General features: G+C 64.1%; 1 protein-coding gene across 6 annotated transcripts; it reads right to left on the bottom strand.

Annotated features, from left to right (window-relative positions):
• Window positions 1-1,108: 1,108 nt before the first annotated feature.
• PPP6R1 (protein phosphatase 6 regulatory subunit 1) lies at window positions 1,109-21,023 on the bottom strand (the record flags this gene model as incomplete). 6 transcript variants are annotated; one of them, XM_080643414.1, is made up of 24 exons in its annotated part: window positions 20,883-21,023; window positions 13,416-13,648; window positions 11,700-11,886; window positions 11,482-11,619; window positions 11,326-11,391; window positions 9,517-9,629; window positions 9,314-9,427; window positions 8,796-8,958; window positions 8,551-8,703; window positions 8,326-8,460; window positions 7,770-7,834; window positions 7,567-7,682; window positions 7,398-7,483; window positions 7,220-7,309; window positions 7,044-7,141; window positions 6,186-6,243; window positions 5,930-6,099; window positions 3,530-3,663; window positions 3,271-3,451; window positions 3,115-3,185; window positions 2,732-2,813; window positions 2,231-2,341; window positions 2,081-2,152; window positions 1,109-1,997 (listed from the first exon to the last, which is right to left on the bottom strand). In XM_080643414.1, exons 2-24 carry the CDS (start codon window positions 13,640-13,642, stop codon window positions 1,994-1,996), a joined length of 2,634 nt encoding a protein of 877 aa, XP_080499540.1. In that variant the 5' UTR covers window positions 13,643-13,648; window positions 20,883-21,023. The 6 variants fall into 6 exon arrangements, with proteins under 6 accessions (XP_080499540.1, XP_080499541.1, XP_080499543.1 ...); XM_080643415.1 differs by lacking the exon at window positions 20,883-21,023 and adding an exon at window positions 17,812-17,902; XM_080643417.1 differs by lacking the exon at window positions 2,081-2,152.
• Window positions 21,024-23,755: the final 2,732 nt, after the last annotated feature.

Raw genomic sequence — 23,755 nt, 5'->3', positions numbered from 1 at the left:
CTCCCTCCTATGGGGCCTGCATGCCCTGCCCTGCACCCCCAGCGCCCCCACACAAACACTTCCTGATCTAACAAATGCCAATGACGACCTGCTCTCGAGGTTGCCACCAGCCTGGGGCCCGCAGCCCTGGGCCGCCTGGGAGGCCCAGAACCAAGGCTTCCGGGGGTGCTCTTGGTCTGCTTGTTGTTGTTAATCCTCACCCGATTGCAGGCAAGGGCCCCCACCTCACCTCGGTTGCAGGCTTGATCCCTGGCGCTGGTCAGGGCAGGAGTGTGAGGCAACCAATTGATGTCTCTCTCTCACATCATCAATGTTTCTTTCTCTCAGTCTCTCCCCCTCCCACTCTCTCTAAGAATCAATGGGTGAGGATTAACAAAAAAATTAATGGTTGATTTCTTTTAACAAGAACTTTATTGGTTTTAGAAAGAGGAAGGGTGAGAAAGAGAGAGAGAGAGAGAGAAAAGAACACACCGACAGGCTGCCTCCTGTTGCACCCCAACCCGAATTGAATGTTGGGATCAAACCAGCAACCTAGGTGTGTGCCCTGAACTGGAATCCACCCACCACCTTGAGGTGCACAGAATGACACTCCTAGGGAGTCACACACCAGGGCTGAAATGGCTGATTTTTTTTCTTAATCCACTGATTTTTAGGGAGAGTGGGAGAGGGAAAGACAGAGAGAAACATCCATGTGAGAGAAACACATCCATTGGTTGCCTCCTGCAGGAGCCCAGACCAGGGCCCGGGCCAGGGAGGAGCCTGTAACTGAGGTCCGTGCTCTTGACCGGAATCGAACCCGGGCCCTTCCACACGTAGGCAGAGGCTCTGTCCAATAAGCCAAACCGGCCCTGCCTGCTCTGTTCTTGGATTGACCACCCCCCGCAGGCACCACTGAGAGGCCAGCCCGGTTTCCTGGGTCACCTCCCACCCCCACCTCCCACCAGACGGGGGAGGGTCTCCCCATGGCTGGACAGAGGGCACTCAACAGTGGACACATGAGGTTGGGTGCCTAAGGGGGCCCTGGCCACGGCTCTGGAGACCAGGCCAGGTGAGGCCGGGTGACGCCCAGGGCACTGCCCCACCCCCAGAACTCCAGGTCTGAGCAGCAGCGTCTTAAACTGTCTCCTTTATTCATTCATTTATATTTGAGTATGAAACAGCTGGGCACCCACACACACTCACGCGGCCTGAGAGGGAGCTGGGACAAGGTCACTTGGCAACTGGGCTGGACCCCAGACCCTCAGGCACTGGAGGGGGACCCCAGCTGGACCCCCACCAAACCCCCGCCCAGGGTCTGTGGGAGGCGCAGGGGTCTCGTGAGTGTCAGGGCCTCGTGGGAATGTCACCGGAGAGACGGGACCCCAGCCCCCAGAGCCGTGGGCCAGGCGGAGGGCCCTTGAGCTCCCGGCCCGGGGGAGTGTGCAGGGCCTGGGGTGTGGGGCTGGGCGAAGGCACGGCCCCACTCGGGCCCCCCAGGTGGACCTGAGCTGAAAGGCCGAGTGTGGGTGTGGGCATCGGAACCACGGTGGAAAGGGGGGCGCGGGCACGGCAGGTGGGGAGGGGGGACGGCGCCTCAGGGACCCCAACGCAGCCCCGCTGGGAAGGGGTGAAGGTCCCCCCACCTGCCCAGGCCTGGTTCCATCTGGCTCTCCCGCCCTCTCCTCCCTGGACATATATATAATATAGAATATACGTCTCTCTCTCTCTCTCTCTCTCTCTCTCTCTCTCGCTCTTTCCTCCTTTCTTTCTACTTGACTCTATATCTTTATTCAAGGAGATAAAACTCCATCTTTTTTTTTCTCAGTGCAAATGGGTGTGGGTGGGGCCTGTCTCCCTGGCACCAGCCTCCTGGGAGTCCAGAGAGAACATGGGGTGGGGGTGAGACGGGATGGGCTGATGGGGCAACAGGCCATCATGGGACCCACCCTGACCCAGCCCGGGCAGGATCTGCGCACTGGACGAGGGTTTGGCCGCCATCACCGGAACCAGGCAGCTACCTGGGAACCAAGAGGGAGACGGGGTGAGGAGCCGCGGGCCCACTGCCCCTCACCCCCACCGGCAGCCCTGGCCTGCGACTCACTGGGCGCCTGGGGACACCGGGCCTCCCTGGGCAGAGCCGTTGGGCACCGGAGGCAGCTGGAGGGCCTGGGCACTGTGGGGAGAGGGGGACACCAGAGTCAGTGCCTCCCCCACGACGGCTCCCCACCCGCCGTGGCCACCCCACGCTCACCTCTGGCTCTGTGGGAGCCCCATGGGCTCTGGGCTCTTCTCCTTCTCCATGGTCTGGGGGGTGTGGGGGGCCCCAAGGGCTGGGACAGAGGTAGCAGGGTCTCTGGTTGCACTGTGGGGAGTCAGGGGTCAGGCGCTCACGCCCGGCTGTAGGCCCTCGCCCGCAGCCCGGGGTGAGCAGGGAAGCAGCGCACAGCCCTGACCCCGCACACAGACCCCGGGGCCGCTGGGCAGGAACTCTGTCGTCGGGCGGGGACACGGGTCTGCACGCTCCTTTCCACTCCTGGCCCCTCCCGCCCACGGGGCTCCCGCAGAGCAGAGGTGAGCGTGGGCTGAAGGCCCTGGGCAGCAGGGTCCTATCCTGTGGGCACGGGCACAGCCCGATAGCCCTGGCCAGTCTTGCCAGGGCCCCTTGGAGAAGCTCGGGGGCATCGACCACCCCGAAGGCCGGGCTTCATTCACCTCCCCACGCAGCCCCCCAGAGCTGCTCCCAGCAGGTCACCTGTCCAAAGAGCTGGGGGTGGAGCTTGTCCTTCGGAGGGTGGCCTGGAGGTCCCTGACGCTGACCAAGGCCTGGCAGGGGGCTGGGGGAGATAGAGGCACAGCCTGAGCAGCGGGTGCAGGCCGGGGGCAGCGTGGAGAGGCTGGGGGGCGGCGTGGGGAGGCGGGGGGCAACGTGCGGAGGCCTGGGGGCGGCGTGGGGAGGCGGGGGGGCGGCGTGAGGAGGCGGGGGGGGGCGGCGGGGGGAGGCGGGGGACGGTGTGGGGGGCAGCGTGGGGAGGCAGGGGGGGCGGCGGGGGGAGGCGGGGGATGGCGGGGGGAGGCGTGGGGAGGCGTGGGGGGCAGCGTGGGGAGGCGGGGGGAGGGCAGGGGGCAGCGGCTGACCTGAGGGCTCTGCTACTTTGCCGCCACCGGAGGCTTCCTGAGGTGCTGAGGAGGGTGCGGGGTCTTGGGACCTGGAAGGGGGAGAAGCAGCCCGCGGTTGGGCTGGAGCCTCGGAACCAGACCGGTGCCGCTCCCAGCCTGGCCTGCGGGCCTCACCTGAGCTGCAGACTGTCGGGGGCCGCGGGGCCGGCTGGGCTCGGGGCGGGGAGGTCCTGGGGCACACCGACCGGCCCCTGAGGGGCAGGGGGCCCAGAGCACGGCTCCTTCTCCCCAGAGTCTTGGGGGCCGGTCGGGGCGTCTGTAGGCACTGGGTCGAAGGCGGCTGCCCAGCTGGGGCCTGGGTGAGAGCAGGGCGGCAGTGAGCAGGGCAGGCAGACCCTGTGTGCACCGGACCCCCACCCGCGTGGTCACTCACTGGGAGGCTGGGGGCCAGGGCTGGGGTCAGAGGGGGGCCCGGCCCCATCGTGGGCCCCCTGGCCGTCCTCCTCGCCGTCCTCCTCCTCCTCGTCCTCCTCCTCCTCGTCCTCGCTATCTGTGCTGCCTCCACTCCTGCCCCAAAAACCAGATGAGCGCTGCTGGCGGCAGGGAGAACGGGAAGCGCCGTCCCCACCTCCCCACCCCCAGGGCTGCCCCCCAGCATCTGTGAAGGAACAGCAGATAATACAAGGGGTGGAGGAAGTTCGTGGGGATGGGGATGGGGACGGGCACTGCCACCCGCACAAGGGCAGGCAGGCCCCACCGTCTCCCTCACAGACCCTCCCAGCACACGGCCTCTCAGGGCACACGCTTCCTCCAGCCACAACTCGGGGGACTCTCTGTTGTTGTTAATCCTCACCCGAGGGTATCAGTCCATTGATATTTAGAGAGCGGAAGGCGGGGGGAGAGAAACATCAGTGCGAGAGAGACACACCAATTGGTTGCCTCCCGCACATGCCCCGACCAGGGCCAGGGCCTGAGCCTGCACCAGAGGTATGTGCCCTGGACTGGAATGGAACCCAGGACACTTCAGCCCATGGGCCAAACCGGCCGGGGATTGGGAGGGACTCTTGTCACCGCTGTGTCCCTGGCTGAGAGCAACGTGCGCATGTGCAGCTGCTCCTACAACACTGCTGACGTGACTGAGACGCAAAGTCCGCCTGGCCACCCTGCCCACCGATGGGGCTGGCTGAGCAAATGCCGAGCAAGGCCGTCTGCGTGGCTGGAAGGAGTGCGTTGCTATCGCTAAAGTTAGACTGGACACCGGGCAAACGGGGGACAGAGGAGAGCTTCTCGAACCCGAAAGGGCCGCTCCTAACCCACCCTCGCAGCACACGGGTCCCCCAACATCAGGAACAAGATGCCCCCCATCTGCTCCACGCCATCCAGGCCAGGAGTAACCCGACTGCAGATGGCGCCTGTAACTCTACGCAGGAAATGCTGAGGACCGGGGGCGTTCCGAGGGCACGGGACGCGGGTCGATGCCCACAGCTACCGCGTTTCTATCCACTTGTTACCACACCAGTGACGAGCGACAATTCCATTCACTGCTGCATTGAAGAGAACCTAACGCTTAGGAATAAATTCAACGAAAGAAATAAAACAGACGCTCTGAAAACTTCAAAACGCTACTGGAAGCTAAAAATTCCTAAATTCAGGGAGACCACTCCACGCTCAGGGGCCAGGAGACAGAGACTGACAACGCCCACACGCCACGCCCAGCGGAGGCCCCAGGCCCTCCCTGAAACTGACAAGCGGATCCCAAAATTCACAGGAAATCCCAAGGGATCCTGAACCATCAAACAACCTGAACAAAGTGGCCCGACTCACACCTCCCAGTCTCATCACACCCACCGCAGCACAACGGGGACCCAGACCGGCCGTCGGCGCATAAGGACGGCCTTCGGGCCGCTGGCCAGGACACAGGGCAGGCAGACCCTCACGCAGTCCATGGCCCAGTCGTGGGGAAAGGACAGGCCCCTCAGCAAGGGCTGCCCCCGAGCCAGGAATGAAGGTGGACCCGCCCGCCGCTCAGAAGAGACCAAACCCGGACGTGAGAGCTAAGGCTGTAACCTCTTAGGGAAACGTGGTGACCACGACCTGGGCCTTGGCTGCTCACCCAGCGGCACCCCTGGGCGGGCCAGGGAGCACCCCACAGCGATGGCCCAGCAGGGGTCCGGGCAGCGTCGCCCCTGGGAGGGCAGGCAGCAGCCGGCAGGGGGACAGGGATGGTTTCACGTGGCAGAGGGGTGTCCACTGGCCAAACCTCAGGATTCACACGCGCCTGCATGCTCCTTCCACGTCATTGGAAAGGTCAACCCTCCGGGTCCCACCAGAAGCCCCAGGGCAGAGCTGTTCCCACAGGAAACCTCAGGCCAGCCCGTTTGGAGGAAAACAGTGCAACGTGGCACAAGGAGCTGGTCACAGCTTCCTGTCACTCGGCCTGAGGAAGGGACCATCACCACCTGTCCTGTTACTGAAATGGGGGGAGGGCAGCTGGTGGGACCATCGGCCGCCTTTTGGGGACACCTGAGTGAGCACTGCACCCTGAGAGCAGAGTCCAGGGAGAGGGTGGTGCTGGCTGCAGACGCACCTGGATCGGGCCGGACCTGAAGGAGCCCCCTGAGCAGCAGCCACAAAGGGCCGTGACCCGACTCCTGTTGGAGCTCAACCCACCAGAGGGGGACTCCCATCCCTCAGAACCGAGCGGCCCCCACTACACACACGCCCCACTCCCACAGGCTTCTCGTTCCCTGGAGCCGATGAGAACTGCTCCTCGTGGGCCCCGCAGCCCCCGCGATGCCGCCAGGCCCGGAAAAGGGGGCGGGGGCGGACTCACCGCACACCTGGGGGCTGGCCCAGGCGGGCCCCCCTGGCCAGCTGGCTGCCCTGCCAGGCGCCGTCCTCCCCATCGGACTCCCCAGAGCCCTGGCCCTCCTCCTCCTCCTCGTCATCATCAAACTGCTGGATCCGGTCCTTGTAGCAGATCTCCAGCAGGTTGGTGTTGGGCTGCGGGGGCAGGGGGCAGGGTGGGTGGGCGGCACTGCCCACAGCCCCCCCCCCGCCACCCCCACAGAGGACGGGGCGCCACTCACGTTCTCATCGTCGGCGTTGAGGGAAAAGGTGATGTTGGCGGTCTTGTCGAAAGGCGCGCTGGGGAGAAGCAGGGGCGGTGAGGAGGCTGAGGAGGGGACAGGCTGCCTCCTGCTGCTCCTGCCTTCACGCACGCGCCCTCGCTATCCGCTCCCCGCAGCTGTGTCTCTGCCATCGTCCCCACTGGCTCACGCTCACCACACAGCTCAGGCCCCCCGTGTGGACGTTGGTAGAGCTGACGTCCTGCCCTTGCCTCCTGTCCAGCCCTCGCAGAGGTGCCCGAGGGGACCGGGCGGAGCAGAAACCCTGTCTCAGCTGTGCCCGCCTGCCTGTCCCTGGAGCCCACTGCCCGCCTCAGGGCATCACGGGCTCTTTCTTCAAGAGTGACCTCTTTCTTCCGCTCAGCAGGCACTTCCCTCAGGGGCCCCGCAGCCCCGAGGTGCCCTGGACACCCGGCCATGAGTGGCCTGCCCGGCCGGGGGCTGAGTGGCAGGACCAGACTCAGCAAGGAGGCCCCTGGGCAGGTGGTGCCAGCCGGCCGCTCCTGCCCCTTCGCTATGTGGTGCTGTCACAAGATTGCCCATACAGTTTACAACATGTTCCTCAACTTGCATTTTTTTCTCTGACTGTAAAAGCTGCAGGTGCCTGTGGCAGAAAGGAAGATGGGAAGAAGGTTCATGACCACACACCAGAGGCAATTTTTAGACGCTGCCGCCACAAATACCAACAAGCACAACTGGCCATTGAACAGCCTCTGGAGGGGGGCCAGGTGCCCATCCCAACACTCCCAGCAACCAGGGAGGGCCAGGGAAGGATGGCAGAGGCCACGCGCAGGCAGCCTCCGCCGGTGGCACACTCACTTCACACTTTCCTCCTGCTCCCCAAACTCCTCATCGTTGAAGCCGAAGTGGTCGATGAAGGCCGAGGTCATGCGCTGCATCTGGAAATCCATGAAGGCCTGCAGGAGCGGGGGAAGGTCAGGGCGGGAGGGCGGGCGGGCGGGGCAGGGCAGGCCAGCCACCGGAGCCCCGCCCACCTGCTGCAGCACAGCCTCCTCGGGAAAGTTGAACTCCTTGAGCCGGTCGTCCTCGTCGTCGCTGGAGGAATGCAGGTGGTGCGTGTTCACCTGGGGCAGGAGCGGGAGGCGGGGTGAGGGCCTGTGTCTGTGGGGACCAGGGAGCGGGCACTGCAGGCGCGGGAAGCTGGGGCCTCACCAGGTCTACCATGTTCTTCTTGTTGGTCTCAGCCAGGGGTCCTGACACGAAGGCCTCCCACTGCTCCTGCTGCTCAGCCGACATCTCTGCTCGGCAGGAGGGGACAGGGACAAGGACGTGAGGCAGCCCTCGGCCTCCACCACCCCCCCTCCAAGGGCGAGCCCCTCACCCTTCAGCAGCTGCCCCAGCTGCTCGGCGTTGGGCCCCTTCTCCGTGTTCTGCACCAGGGCGTTGGCCATTCTTGTCAGGTGGCCCATGTAGCCTTTCCGCGGGCCGCCTGCAGACCTGGGTGGGGTGGAGGCCGAAGCTGGACGCTGGCCATTGGCCACCCGGCCACCCCCCACCCGGAAGGAAGGCGGGAGGGACACTCACTGCATGCGCTCGTTCTCCTCCCAGGACGCCAGGATGCGCTCCACCAGGCGGCACTGCTGCAGCAGCTGTGGGGGGACCAGCCAGGTCACTGCGCCGCCCGCAGACCAGCCAGGGGCTGAGGCAGCCTCCTCTGCGCCTGGCAGCCGAGCCTCTGCTCCCTCTAGAACGAGCAGCGCACCATCCAAACAGCCCGCGCACGCATCTGCCCCTCCCTGGCGTGCTCACTCGGCTCCCCCTAAACATCCTCGGCCTGTCCAAGCCCCATCCATCTAGACAACAAATCCCCAGCTCCCGCTGAACTGCTCCTCCCTGAGGGCTGGGTAGCCGTCACCCCGAGGAAGTCCTTCCCAGGACACCCCCACCTCCTGAGCTCACTGTGTCCACTCACCTCCCTGCGTCACCCTCTACTCCCCAGACCTGACCTAAAGACAAGTCCGAGGCCCCACCCGCAGGATGCGAAGTCACACCAAGCACTGGCTCCAGGACAGGCGAGGGACAGACACCGGGCAGAGCCCAGCCTGTGGAAGGGGGAGGGGACCCGCAAGCCCCAGCTCACGTGTTTCACGCCAACGTTGGGGGCAGGCGTCTCCAGGCTGCTGTCGGCAGGGGGCCCGGCGCTCAGCATGGCGCTCACACACACCTCCACTTGCGTGTGCAGGAAGTTGTTGAACACGTAGTGGAAGAAGAGGTCCTGGGGGGGGAGGTGCAGGCTGGCATGGAGACCCCCTAGAGGCCCCACCCCTGACCCACCCCCTCTGTGCCCACTGCCCTGCCCCCGCACCAGCATCGTGTTGGGCACGTCCAGTGCCAGGAGCTCCTGGGTCAGGGCTGCATCGTTGGCACTCAGGGCGCTGGCCAGCAGCTTGACCACGTGCAGCCGCGTGTTGCCCAGAGGCGGGGCCAGGGTGCCCCACGTCGTGCGCAGTGGCTCCAGCTGCAGACACAGAGGCGGCTCCATTCCTGGCCCACTGCTGCCCGGGGCCAAGGAGCAGCCTTCCCTGCCACCCCCCAGGCCGCCCGGCCCACCTCCAGTGGCTCGAACAGGAGCTGGTGGAAGTGGCTGAGCCGAGGGCGCAGGGCGTGCAGGGCGCCCATGCTGGACACGGAGCTGTCCAGGGTCGCCTGGCCCAGCAGCTCCAGCTGCCCGTCCACACTGCTGAAGAAGTTGTTCACGATCATGGACTCGGACCTGCAGCAGGGCAGAGCGGAGGGCAGTGAGCGGCCCGGACAGCCTGTGCGCGTGCCTGTGCAGAGCACGCCTGGAGAGGAGCAGGAGGCTGCTCCGGCCAGGAGGCGGCCAGGACACGAGGGCGGGCCTGCGGGGGGCACCCAGGGGCCGGGGGGCCCTAGGGTAGAAGCCCACTGCGTGCTGGACAGTGATGCCCGAGGGGCCCTGGGTGGGGACGCCAGCTGGAAGCTGTGGGCAGTTGACGTGGCCTGTTTCCTCGGCTGTCAGGTGGGAACGGGAGGACTCTCTAGGACCACAGTGACCCCTGAACGGGGCCCTGCCCTCTGGGAGCCGCAGAGCGGGGAGGCGCCCTCACCGTGGCCGCCTGGGCTCCAGCAGCGTCAGCAGCACCTGGACCCCGCTGACGAGCACGGACGGGTTCAGCTGCCCCTCCAGCATGTTGCTCAGGAGCTGCTCAATCGTCTCCTGCCTGGGGCGGAGGGGTCAGAGTCAAGGGCTGGGACCCAGGTTCCCAGGCCGGCGTCCCTCCCTGGGCCAGGGTGCTGCCCGCAAACCCACTTCTCCAGGGTGGCCAACAGTTGGTCGGGCTCCGGGCAGTCCTGAACTTGGATCACCTGCTCCCGGCTCAGGCGGATGATGTCGCACAGGGACTGGGACGCGTTGGAATGTTGCTGGGGAGGCGGAGAGAGAGCTGAGGACCCCAGGCTGGCTGCTGGGCCCCCCACGGCCCGGTGTCTGGACCCCCCCTACGAGTTGACCATCTGGCCCCGGCCCTTAGGAACAGAGAGGAGAATGGCACAGGCACAGGGACATAAATACCAAGGGACGAAGCTCCAGGCACTAAACACTGGAGGGGAGAGACGGCAGAGAAAAGAGGAAACCAAGGCAGGCTTCCTGGAAAAGGAGACGTCCACAGAAACCCTGCTCCTGTCAGTGGCCAAAGAAGGGGCACCCCCCACTGCTGGAGGGCAGCATTCCTCAGCCTTAGCAAGGGATGAAGCACCGACACACTACAACATGGATGCACACAGGACACGGTGCTCAGGCAAAGGCCAGCCGTGGACCACATGTGTGACTGCATGTATATGAAACACGCAGAAGAGGAAACCCAGAGACAGGATGCAGACTGGTGGCTGCCGGGGGCTGGGAGCCACGAGGGAAGTGGTGTGGCAGCTGATGGGCACAGGGTTTCCTTTTTGGAGTGGCGAACACCAACTCGGTGACAGCTGCCCCTCTGTGAGGACACGGAGCGCTGCGTCCCATGTGAGGAGCAGGTGGGCGCAGTCCATAACTTAGTCTCAAGAGAGCTGTTGCCAGAACAGCCAAGCAAGACAAGACAAGAACATGGGCCGAGTCTAACCCAATGGGCTACAGGCAGACCCAGCACACACAGACCTGGGACCCACAGGCAGACCGAGCACACACAGACCTGGGACCCACAGGCAGACCCAGCACACACAGACCTGGGACCCACAGGCAGACCCAGCACACACAGACCTGGGACCCACAGGCAGACCCAGCACACACAGACCTGGGACCCACAGGCAGACCCAGCACACACAGACCTGGGACCCACGGGCAGACCCAGCACACACAGACCTGGGACCCACGGGCAGACCCAGCACACACAGACCTGGGACCCACAGGCAGACCCAGCACACACAGACCTGGGACCCACAGGCAGACCCAGCACACACAGACCTGGGACCCACGGGCAGACCCAGCACACACAGACCTGGGACCCACGGGCAGACCCAGCACACACAGACCTGGGACCCACGGGCAGACCCAGCACACACAGACCTGGGACCCACGGGCAGACCCAGCACACACAGACCTGGGACCCACGGGCAGACCCAGCACACACAGACCTGGGACCCACGGGCAGACCCAGCACACACAGACCTGGGACCCACAGGCAGCCCTGGACCCGGGCAGGCTCACAGCGGGCACCCTTGTCCCTCTGCCACAAAGGCCTGGACGGCCGCCACCCTCCCGGGATGGGGACAGGCCGGCCCTGGGTGCTGACTCGCTGCACCTATGGGCCAGGGGAGCCGAGGCCCCAGATGGATTCTCTGAAGAACAAGCAGGGCTCTCAGGCAGAGCCAGCTGCAGGGGAGGAGGGTGGGTGACCCCGGGGAGGGCAGCAGCGAGGATGCAGGGACAGAGCCCGGACGCAGAGGCCCCTCACCAGACCTGCTCACTCAAGGGAGGCTGTGCCAACTTCCTGGCTCGGAAACGTCCTGTGGGTAAACCCCGTTCTGCTCTGCCACTACGTCAGGGAGCGGGGAGATGGGCACACGGCTCCCAACGCCTCTTCTCCTCAACCCCCCTCGGGAGAGGGGCGGGTGTGTCTGGGACACTCACATTGTCATCCTTTGATGGGTGGATCTGCTCGATGAGCCGCTGGACAATCTTCTCCTCGTTGAGCCACTTGGGGTGAGAAAGAAGGCGGGGGTCCGCTCACTGGCCCGCCTCCAGGCCCCACCCCTCCCGGTCAGCCCGCCCCTCCCTGGAGCTCACGTTGACCACTTCCTGCCTCAGCTGGGGCCGCTCCACGCAGGTGAGAAGCCGCAGCAGCAGGTCCATGATGGCCGAGGTGCCGATGTGCTGCAGCAGCAGATCCACGAAGTCGTCCTTCTTCCGCAGGAAGGACACGAGCTGCGGGCACGGGCATGTCAGAGGCGGGACCGGGCCACGCCCCCCACCGGCAAGGGCGCGGCGCCCCGGACGGCGGGTACCTGGTCCGTCTTGCGGTTGATGAGGATGCCCATGACCTTGCTGAAGAAGCTGGCCAGCAGCGGGTTGAGGCAGCCGCTGCTCTGTAGGAAGCCGTAGAGCCGGTTCAGCAGGGACTCATCGGCGCCCAGGGCGTCATTGATTTGAGGCACATCCGAGGTCAGGATCTCGCAGGCCACACTGGGGTACCTGGGGGGCGGGGAGGGGGCTGTCACATCCAGAGAGGGAAAAGATAAGGGGAGGAGCCAGCGGCGCCATTCTCACCTCCCTGTCAGAACCCCACAGCATGTGCACCCTCCTGACCCCACAGCAAGCCTGTCACCTCCTGCATCCACCTGCTGGTCCTCAGGGCCTCGCCCCAGCCCAGGTCACCACCAGAGCCTCCCCTTCACAGTCTGTCCAGGTGATCTACAACTACCCACCCTCACCCCTTCTCCATATACGGGCTCGAGGGCCGCCCTGCACAGTAGGCCGCCCTGGTCCGGGGGGACCACAACCTGCTGGAGATGCCCTGTGAACTGTAGGCGCCTTGGGTGCCTCCTCCCCTGGGTTCCTTGGAGCAGGGCAGGGACCCAGAGGCCAGGAGGGCACAGGTGGCGAAATGGAGGCTCCCTCAATGTTTCTGGCTTCTGTGAGCCAGACCCCAGTCCTTGGAGCCACTGGACACACTCAAAGGAGGGGGGATGCTGGGAGGGGGACGATGGACTGAGGTCAGAGCAAAGGAGGGAAAAGACACGAGGGAGCAGGTATGCGACAGACAAATGGACATCAGAGGGTTCTGCTGACCCTGCCAGAGGTCCCCACACCCTCATCAACTCCCACTTTACAAAGGACACGGGCAGCCCTCACCCACGCACCATCTGGCTCAGGCCTCAGGCACAGAAGATGCAGAGATGAGAACCGCATACCGCCCTGGGGTGAGGGGGCTGGGCACCAGGGAACAGGGAGGATGAACCAAAGGAAGCCATGTCAGGTGTGGGCTGTGCAGGGCCCAAGGGCGGTGGACCAGGGCAGACGAAGTGCCCAGTATGGAGACGATTCCCATCGTGCCCCCAACAGGGCCCTGCCAGCCTGACCCCAGCACACCCAGGGCCCTAAGTACCTGGGGGGTGACGGGGTGGGTGGGAGAGAAGGGCAGAGGAGTGTGCAGGAAGGGGAGGCGGCCACCTAGGGTCCATGCCAACTCTGCTCCCAGCCATGCCCTGTGCTCCTGGCACCAGGCTGGGCACAGGCACATCTCATCCAACTCATGCTCCACAGGAGGGGACGTTACAAGACAACTGCAGCAGGTGAGGAGGTTCTGTCTGGAGCTAGAGGACTTGCTCTAAGCCACACCCGGACCTGTGGGCCGGCCCACGCCTGACTGTGACGTCACCCCGCTGGGACGCTGGGCTGCACGGTGCTCAGTCACCACCGGGGGAGCAGGCAGTGTACAGGGAGCTCTGTATTCCTCCTCACAACTGCACGCGACGCTACACTCATCTCGACAAAAGCCCAATGGAAGAAGACGCAGGAGAAAGGATCTGGGGTGGGGGTGTGGGTGGGGCCACCGAAACCAGACTGGCCAGACGCTGCTCCCCACAATCAAGACGCTTCCACGGAGCCCTGCCGTGAGTGCTTGGGCGCCCAGGCTGCAGGTCTGCACCCCGGCACCTGGCCTCCCGCCTCAGCCTCCTCGTCCCCACCGGGAGCCCCTAGGACAGACTGCGCAGGCTCACTTGTAGCGCAGCCGCTCCTCGCCGCTGGCCGGCGGCTCCTGGGTGACCCAGGCCACCATGGCCTGCAGGTGCGACGGCCGCAGCAGGAAGTCCAGCAGCTTGCGGTTGACCACCTTGCACTCCTGCAGCACGTCCTCCTCGTCCAGCAGCTCGGGCAGGCTCAGGTCCTCCCGCTCCAGCAGCGTGTCCAGGTGCGAGCTCGTGTGCAGGTCAAACTTCCAGAACATGGCGCCCTGCGGGGAGGGGCTGTCACCGCTGAGCCCGCCGGCCAACTCAGCAAGCACTGGACCCCATGTTCCCCTAGCTGCCTCTGGTCCAGACCCCTGAGCCCCAGGCCCAGAAAGGCCCGATTGTGCACCATGCCCAGGGCCCGCGAGGGAGAGTCCCGCGCAGGAAGCAACCGAGGTCCTGCCCCACCAGGGCCAGTGTCCACTGTCCCCACAGCTGGGCAGGGGCCCCCAGGCGGGCCAGAGCTGTGCTCATCCTGGAACCCCGGCCATCAAACTTGCTTCGATCTATTTGCTGAACAAATTCAAGTGCCCATGACGGCCAGCACGCAGCTACCATGCAGCCCAGCGAATCGCCACGTGGTGCAGGGCGTGGGGCGGTGGCAGGCAAGGGAAGTCTGTGCCGTTGCCTGGATGCCACACACACACACACACACAAACACACCCAACCCCCTCCCCACCCACAGCCCAGGACAGGGAAGAGGGAAATGGGGGGCGTTCCCAGTACAGCCACTGACTGGGCCCAAAGGATGCATGACAGACAGGGTCCCCGGCTCAGCAGGGAGGACAGGCCGGCTCCCACCCCCAGAGGGCGCCCTGGCTGTGACCCTCATGCCAGGCTGTGGCATCAGGAGCACCTCCTGCAGAGCGCTCACCAGGCGCCGGGTGGACCCAAGCCTCTGTGCGCATGAACTCAGTGTCCCCCACAGGCCCCTCAGTCCAGACCACCAGCTGCAGACCCGCCCCGAGCTTGCAGCCAGGCCCCGGGCTGCTGTCCCCACCGCCCTGTCTGAGGGACGCATCACCCCATTACCCATGGGCAACTCACGCCCAGGGAAGCTGGGGCTCTGCAGCACAGCAGAGGCACTGACCAGCTCACGCTCGTCACCTGCCTCGTGAAACCCCCGAAGCAGAGGCCACCGCGAACGGACCTAGGGGACGAGTCCCTCCTGGGCACCTCCAGACCCGCCGGCCAGACCCTCTTCTCCGATGCCGAGTCCTCTCTGCTCACACCACCCGGCATGGACGGCACGCCAGCCACGGACAAAGCAACAGCCCGAGGAGAACGACGCTGACTGGGGAAGCAGCCAGACTGAGCCAGGGCGGAGCCAGTGGGGGCAGGTGACCAGCCTTCCAAGTCTCCATCCATTCAAGGCACCACTGCCCCGGCTCCCTCTCTGGTCTCCACGGAGCCTCAGTCCCCTTGGCCGTCCAGGGGACCTCCTGGCCGTGCCCAGGAACAAGTGGCTCTAAATCCACAGCAATCCTGAGGGTCTCGTGTCTGCTCCTAGCCCCAGCCGACACGCCTGGAAGTGTGGCCCGAATGCAGGGCCAGCCAGGAGGGGACAGCACCTCAGAGGGTCCTATCCTACCAGAAATTCAGACGGTCCAGCCTTCATCCCACCCCATTCAGGCCACTTTTCAGAGCCACCTATTTGAGTGTCTCACGTTGGTTCCTGGCCCAAAGCCCCATGATGGCCTCTCCAGTCCCTGAATTCAAAGCACCAAGGGCCCCTGCCCACCACCTCCGGGACATGTGTCCCAACCTGCCCGGCACATCGCGGTCACAGGAACGACCCACGGGCACTACACGCACCCTGACTGCATGACAGAACCGCACAGCACCTTCCTCGCTAGGCTGCCGTCAGCACCCGGGGACGGAGCCTGGCACAGAACCTGAGCTGGGCAGCGTCACCTGGGCCACAAGAAGCAAGGACCTCGACGTGGTGAGTACACCGCCTGTCCCTACATCGGAGACGCCCAAAGGCTGCCCAAGTGGAGCGAGCGAAGCAGTCACCAGGGACCACCCGCCGTGTGACTCCATCAGGAGCCGGGGAGGACTGCTAACAGGGACAGGGTTTCCTTTCGGGAAAAGGATGTCCACCAGAAGTCCCCCCAAAGTTCTAAAATCAAGCACATACCATTTCCCTTGTCAGTTACGCCTCCACCCAAACACCCATTGTGGAGATGCTGCGCAGCTGTGGCTGTGCGAGGAGCCCCTGAATTGCGCACTAGAAACGGGTGAATCATACGGTGTGTGAGTTACATCTCAACAAAAACCGTCACCAAAACAAACAGACAGACTGCCGAGCGTGCAGGGCCAGGCCCGGCTGCTCCACGGCCCAGTCACCCGGGCTGACAGGGCGCCAGCTGCCCGCGGAGCTGAAGCGCATGAAGGCGGAGCCACCCAGGTTCCCCTTCCCACCTCACCATCACAGTCCCCGAAGTAGGTGCCCCCCAGGTGGGGGCAGGGTGGAGGCCAGCCAGCCCTGCAGAGAACCCGTACCGCGTGGGGCACCAGGTGAGGCGGTGGAGCACTGTTTTTATTCCCACTTGACAGATGCAGGGACGTGGGCCCACAAGGAGGAGCCCCGACTGCCAAGAGGCAGACCCCGGACCCCAGACCCTGCAAGCCCCACTGTCCTGACTAGAGGCCCACCCACTTCCAAAGCTCGTGGTTAGAGGGTGCAGGCTATTCCCCCCCAAGCCTCACCCCTAAGCCTCCCCGCTGCTTTGGACAGCAGGTGGGCTTCCCTCCCAAAGCTGGCTTTCCAGAGGTTCACAGTAGGGAGGGGGCGGCTGCAATAAGACGGGGCGGGGGGGCGTCGTTTGGGGGAGCTGGGGGACATGGACTATGGATCCAGGGGCCTCACAACCCAGTGGCCCCTTCAACTCTCAAAACCTCAGGTTGCCCCTCCGAAAATCAGGGGGCTGCAAGGACCAGAGGCAACCGAGTGGTGGTTGGGGCCCTACACGTGTCACTTCTCAACTCGACACAGAACGCAGACGCAAACGGAACGGGGAAGGGGAACACACACAGAGGAAAAGGAAACCTTCCCGCCACCAACGCTCAATGCCTCCAGCCCAAGCCCTCGGGGCTTTCCTGGGCCTGGACAGGCGGGTGGCTCTCCTTCTCTATCGGGTGCGCCTGGGCCAGGCACCTGGCATCCGGGAGCCTCGTTTCCTGTAGGCGAAACGGGGCACCCCCCGGCCGGAAGGGCCACGCTGTAAGGACAGCTGGGTCAGGCAGGTGACGGGCAAGATCCCGGCAGGTGCTGGCCCCTTCCTGTCGGCCCCCGAGGCCAGCGGGCCGGGACACTTGTGGGAGGGAAGGGGACCCCCACACCCCTAGGTGGCCAAAGGGGGAAGACTGGCCCCTTTGCCTGAGTGACTCGAGTCATTCAAATAGTGTCGGGCGCCACACTCCCCGCCACCCCCACCCTTTTCAACTTGCAGCAAACCAAGAAAACGGAAGTGACTACTGCTGGTTTTAGCGACCGTTTGACAACGAAGACAGCCGCAAACGGAAGAGGGGGGCTGTAGTGAGAAAGGAAGCCATTAAGCACAAATACCTCCCCCTCTGCTGGCTCTGCCAGTGCCTGGGGTGGCCGTGTGGCTCTCGGGCTCCTGTCCGCCAGACAGGCCTGACTGCAGGGCCTTCCCCACTGTCCCTGCTGCCCCACCGTCCACACAGCTCCGCCTGCCGGGAGCCTGTGGGCAATCCTCTACCCGACACCCCTTCCTCACCGGCCCTGGCCCCAGGGCTCAGCAGAGGCTCCAGTGTCGGGAGAGGCCACCTGGGACCTGCTGACCGCTGCCACCCTCAGGACACTGGCTGCTCTAGGGAGACACAGGCCAGGCGAGCCCAGAGGGGAAACCCCGCTGCTGGCAGCCAGTCCGTCCCCTGCAGGGCCCGGCAGGTCGGAGCACAGCAAGACCACCGCCCTCTAACTCCCCCAACCCACTGTCACCTCTCAGCCAAACCTGGAAAGGGGACGGGGACGCCTGACTCCATGGACGGGAAGCCAGCAGCGGCAGGACGCCGTACGTGTGCTGCCACACAACCCGAGACAGACCCAGGCAGGTAGGCGGTGGGACTCCCTGGGGGAGAGGGACCTGGCCAAGGCCACATGGCAGGACGGCCTGCGACCTACGTGGTTCGGGAAAGCCTGGGGCGTCCCACGTTAGGTGCCTTGCCCTCTGACCCCAGAGCTGACTTTCCCAAGGCGGGTGGCTGTGCCGGTCCAAACCCAGAGGATGCGCAATCAGGAAACAGAAGAGACTGGGACACCAGGCCGAGGGCTGACCAGGGCCCGAAAGCTCCCACTCAGTATCGTCTCCGGGACGGGTCATGGGTTCAAAGGAAAAAAAGAAAAAGCACCACTCACAGGTTTTGAAACGGAGATCGGAGATCGGAGAGGGGCCCAGTCAGAAAGGCCCGGGTTCCAGTCCTGCCTGTCCAAACCGAGGTCGCCATGGCCTGAGACCAGGACCTAACCCCGTGGGGCCCCAGCTGACCGCACTTCCCGGGGAAGAGCCACAGCCGGGCGTTCCGAGGGAAACCACGGCCTGGCCCCGAAGGGTGACATGTCCCCACCCCCGTGCTGAGCCTGCCCACTGCGGGGCCGGGAGCCCAGGCGGACAGGAAGGCCTCGCTGCCACCAACACTCTGGCCTCTCACCTCATCTCTGCCTGCCACCCGCATGGCACTCAACACTCCTGCCACACCTGACGCTCCTCTGCGCCCTCGCCTCGGCCCTGGCCCGGAGGCTCCCGCCTCTGTCCTCCAGCTCTCCGAGCCTCACTAGCTCCTCCGGGGTCCTTCAGGCTTTGGCGCAGGCACCACTTCCTCCAAGAAGCCTCCCCTGACTGCGCCGGGGGCCGGTTCCACACTTCCATGGCTTCCGTGGCCGCCTTGTGACAGCGTCGGAGGCTCTGTGACAGCATCTGTCTGTTGGGTCACCTGCCTCCCTGCCAGGTGCCCGTTTCCCAGGACCCAGCACAAGAGCAGGCCCCCAGCCAGAGCGGGGGGGGGGGGGGGGGTGTGTGTGAATGGACTTGGTGAATGAATGGAAACTGAAGGTCCCGGGGCCACAGATCCTGAGAAGTTTCTGGGGCCCAGGGACTGGAGGCAGCCTGACAAAATGCACCAAAACCACGACAGTCAGTCACAACACACGACACACAGCCGCTCCCCGTGGCCACGGGGCAGACAGGACAAGACCGCATCGCACCCAAGCCAGAGGGCAGGGTGCGGGCTCCATGGCCCTGCAGACACTGTGCGGGCTCCGTCCTGGGCACTGCTTGCCAGCACCCCTCCCCCCAGCCCCCACTGGTCCTAACAACCAAAAATGTCTCCAGCCAATGCCAAGTGTCCCCTTGGGGGACACAATCACCCCCAGTTGAAAGCCACTACACGAGATAATCCCAAAGGAAACCCTAACCGCCTTCGGGGCCCCACACCCTGCTCCGGGCTTGTACCCGGGGCTGCCGGCCAACCGCCCCCGGAGCAGCCTCGGGGGAGCAGGGGGGTCAGCGCCACCCGACCCCCCCACGGATGCTGCTTTACGGCTCTCAACCCCAAACCACACCTGACAGCCCAGCTTTCTCACAGCAACACCTTGCTGCCCAGGCTGGCGGGAAAGGGAATGTCTGTACGTCAACGAGCAGCAAGAAAGACTTCGGCCGGCGTGGCTCCGTGGCTGAGCGTCCACCTAGAAACCAGGAGGACCCGGGTTCGATTCCCGGTCAGGGCACAGGTCCGGGTTGTGGGCTCGATCCCCAGTGTGGGGCATGCGGGAGGCAGCCGATCAGTGATTCTCTCTCCTCATGGATGTTTCTCTCTCTCCCTCTCCCTTCCCCTCTGAAATCAATATAAATATATAATTTAAAAAAAAAGAGAAAATGCCCTAGCTGGTGTGGCTCAGTGGAGGGAGAGCATCGGCCTGCGGACTGAAGGGTCCCGGGTTCGATTCCGGTCAAGGGCATGTGCCTTGGTTGCGGGCACATCCCCAGTGGGAGGTGTGCAGGAGGCAGCTGATTGATGTTTCTCTCTCATCGATGTTTCTAGTTCTCTATTCCTCTCCCTTCCTCTCTGTAGAAAATCAATAAAATATATTAAAAAAAAAAAAAAGAAAAAGAGAAAAGACCCCGCTAGGTCACCCTCCGGGGCACGGACGAGCAGCCCCCTGAGGAACTGGGGCCACTGCCTCCCAACACGCCTGCACCCCGGCCGCACACACAGGCCCCGGGGTCCCCGCCTTCCCGTGTGCACGTGCTGCTCCTGCCACAGGGACGGGCCTGCTTCCCAGCACCGCCTGCCACACCTACGCATCCTTCCTAGAGAGACTCCCGCCCGCCGGGCCAGTTCCACCGGTGCCACCCGGGCCGGCCTCCCACGGCACACGGCACCCTGAGTGACCTGTCCCTCGGCTCTGCAGGTGGGGGTGGCCCAGGGCTGGGGTCCCCAAGGCTGGCACCCCTGCTCCGCACCCAGAGCCAGCTCCCCGCCAGGCGCCCGGCCCTGCCCTGCCCTCCGCAGGCCGCAGCGTCAAGAACGGAAGTGCCCCCAAGCCCAGCGCCCAGGAAGCCGGAGCCCAGGGAGCGGGCAGGGCGGAGGGAGCCCCACTGCTGCCCCAGCCCCGGGGGAGCGTCAGACGCCACAGAGTCCCCGGCAGGAGGGGTGCCGGCGCCACAGGAAGGGTCTGAGGAGGGGAGATTGGGGGGGGCAGCGAGAGGGGGGGGGACAGGGAGAGGGGGATGGGGAGTGGGGATGACCTACAGGGGGAGGAACTGGGGGGCTGAGGAAAAGTCTAAGGGACTTGGGGGGCTGAGGAAAAGTCTAAGGGACTTGGGGGGCTGAGGAAAAGTCTAAGGGACTTGGGGGGCTGAGGAAAAGTCTAAGGGACTTGGGGGGCTGAGGAAAAGTCTAAGGGACTTGGGGGGCTGAGGAAAAGCCAAAGGGACTTGGGGGGCTGAGGAAAAGTCTAAGGGACTTGGGGGGCTGAGGAAAAGTCTAAGGGATTTGGGGGGCTGAGGAAAAGCCAAAGGGACTTGGGGGGCTGAGGAAAAGCCTAAGGGACTTGGGGGGCTGAGGAAAAGCCAAAGGGACTTGGGGGGCTGAGGAAAAGTCTAAGAAACTTGGGGGGCTGAGGAAAAGTCTAAGGGATTTGGGGGCTGAGGAAAAGTCAAAGGGACTTGGGGGGGCTGAGGAAAATCTAAGGGACTTGGGGGGCTGAGGAAAAGTCAAAGGGACTTGGGGGGCTGAGGAAAAGTTAAAGGGACTTGGGGGGGCTGAGGAAAATCTAAGGGACTTAGGGGGCTGAGGGACGCGACTGGCTGGGAGGAGCCCCAGGAGGAGAGAAGGGTCCGAGGAGAGCTGAGTGGACTCGAGGGTACCCGGCGGGGCTCCCGGGGACGGGGTGCGGGACTCGGGGTGCCCGCACGGGCGGCAGCTCACCTGCGCGGAGGGGCGGCGGCTCCTCGCACTCGGGGCTCATCGGGGCGCCCCCCCCGCCCCGCCGCTGGCGGCTCCGGCCCTGCTCAGGGCCCGGTACGTGGGGGCGGGGGGCGGCGGGGTCTCGCGCACGCGCCCTCGGGCCTACGGGGGGGTCCCTCGCGCGCCGAGGTCCGGAGTTCGGGGGTCCGCGCCGGCCGGCTGCGGGCGGGGGTGCAGGGGTGCGGGCGGCGAGGTCTCGAGGCCCGCGAAAGCAGGCTCTCAGCCGGGAAGCCGCCCCTGTCTCCCGGGCCCAGCGCCCCGCGGCAGAGCCGAGGCCGGTCGGGAAGACGTCCTCCGCGCAGTCCGCAGTGCTGAGCGGCGGCCGACGGAGCCCGAGGCCCGCTTCCTCCGCCGCCTCTTCCTCACACCGGCGGCGTCTCTCCGCTTTGCAGTCGTCTCAGGCCCTCCGACACCCGGCTCCGTCCGCCACTATCCCACAATCCCCCCGGCGCAGGGGCACGCAGGAGACCCCGCCCTCCCGCGGTCGTCGGGGTGCGTGGGGAGGCCGCGCGCCGGGGCCTGCAGTGCGCGTGCGCGTGCGCGTGGGGCGCCCCGGCTTCTCCCGCCCCGCCCACCTAGACCAGCTCCGCCTCGGATGCGCCTGCGCCGCTAGGTGCCAACGGTCTCTCCCAGAATAAACCCTGGCAACCCAACGCGCAGGCGCCACCGCACACCCGGCGTTCTCTACGACTCCGTTCCTAAAACCAGAGCAAATCCGGCTCCAGGATTTCCCTTCCCACTTGCTTCAGGTGGCAGCCGGTCTCCATTCTCCCTCTTCCATTCATATTCCTTTCTAGTCCCGGGGTTCATCGCCTGGGGAATTCTTGCCGGTTTCTCTCCAGCCAGGGCCCGGGGCCTGGGTCCCGCCCGGTTATTTCTCTATTGCCCCGACGCCTTCTCCGGCTGCGGGATGACTTCAGTCCCACCACCAGGCATTCGCCCCGGCCGCGTCTTCATCACCGCACAAAAAAAAATCCTCTAGCCCAAACCGGTTTGGCTCAGTGGATAGAGCGTCGGCCTGCGGACTGAAGGGTCCCAGGTTCGATTCCGGTCAAGGGCATGTACCTTGGTTGCGGGCACATCCCCAGTGGGAGGTGTGCAGGAGGCAGCTGATCGATGTTTCTCTCTCATCGATGTTTCTAGCTCTCTATCCCTCTCCCTTCCTCTCTGTAAAAAATCAATAAAATATATTAAAAAAAAATATATATATATATATATATATTGATTTCAGAGAGGGAGAGAGAGAAACATCAATGATAAGAATCACTGATTGGCTGCCTCCTACATGCCCCACACTGGGGATGGAGCCCAATGCCCAGGCATGTGCCCTGACCGGGAATTGAACCGTGACCTCCTGGTTCATACATAGGTGGCCGCTCAACCACTGAGCCACACACACCTGCCAGGCAACTTTTATTTTTAGCCTGCAGAGTTACCTTTTTCATTTCAGTTACATTAAAAAAAAAATCTTTATTGATTTCAGAGAAGAAGAGAGAGGGAGAGATAGAAACATCAATGATGATAGGGAATCATTGATCGGCTGCCTCTTGCAAGCCCCCTAGTGGGGATTGAGCCCGCAACCCCGGCATGTGCCCTTGACGGGAATCGAACCGGGGGCCCTTCAGTCTGCAGACAGACCACTCTATCCACTGAGCCACACCGGCCAGGGCTCAAGGACATTTAATTGAGTCACGTTGAATACACTTTCCTGATACATCTGTTAGCTTCTAATGGCCCTAATCTTTGTCATTTCCTTGCGCTCCCTGATTACCACATGTCCGTAATTAGATTTTCCAGCCACGTCTCATCTGGTCTTGCTATTTCCAGTGTATCTGTTGCCATGGGATGGGATGCTTTTTCGGTCCTTGCCTCAGGTGGGAATGTGGAGTGACAGACCACCGCCACCTCAGGGGCACGTGGCGTGGTCACAGCTTGGAGCTGCAGGGTGAAGTCGGAGGCCCGTGCTCGCCCTGTGCTGTCTGTGACCACGTGGACGGGGGTGTGGGGTGCGGGGGTGGAATAGCACAAGGCTATGGCCACTTTCTGTGAGTGGCGTTAATAGGAACAGAGGTGGCACTTGAGCTCCGATTCTTGGGATCCTGTAACCACCTTTCCACTTACCCTGAATTTGGCAAGAGAGGTGAAAATAATGGGTCCCTCCCAAATCCCAGGAGGGCAAGGAAATTGCACCGGAATTAGTCTGGCAACAGGCGGGCCTAGGAAGCCAGTTTACAGGGCAGAGGAACGCGGTTTGGGGTGTAGCCCAGGTCTGAATCCTGGCTGGGTGACCTTGGCCATGGACTAACCACCCTGGGCTCAGCTTCCTCGTCTGGAAAATGATAGCGGTCAGGGCTGTTGGTCGCTACCGGTGAAACCTTTACCTGATCTGAAAAGCAACTTATTGAAGGAGGCGAGGCAGTCCCTCTCCCCGCACCCCAGATCTGAGAAGGCAGGAGAGAAGGCGGGGTGCTTTGCAGATGGGAACGTACCCCACGCCCAACCAGGGGCCACCAGGGGCTGTCCCAGCGCACGGGCCAGCCTCCGCCCTCTGGGCAGCACCACCCGCTCTTGGTGCACCTGCTCCCTCCCACCTGTCAGCAGCTCCCCACGCAGGGAGGGCTCTGATTGGCGGGGCTGAAGTCACATGACACACACCTTGCACTGGATGCTGGGAAAGAGGAGGGCTTCAGCCCTGGGGCCTGCAGTGTGAAAATCTACCATTTGGGTTTCCCGGAATGGAGGAGAAATCAGCGAGGATGGGTGGCCAAGAAAAGGAGTGGGTGTGCCCCCCACTCCCTCGAGAGAGGCTGGGAAAATGACAGGCAACAATGACT

Source organism: Plecotus auritus (assembly GCF_963455305.1).
Source record: "Plecotus auritus genome assembly, chromosome: 10".
In the NCBI taxonomy this organism is placed as follows: Eukaryota; Metazoa; Chordata; class Mammalia; order Chiroptera; family Vespertilionidae; genus Plecotus; species Plecotus auritus.
Note: the sequence above shows the minus strand (reverse complement) of the source record. Positions and strands in the feature narration are given on the sequence as shown.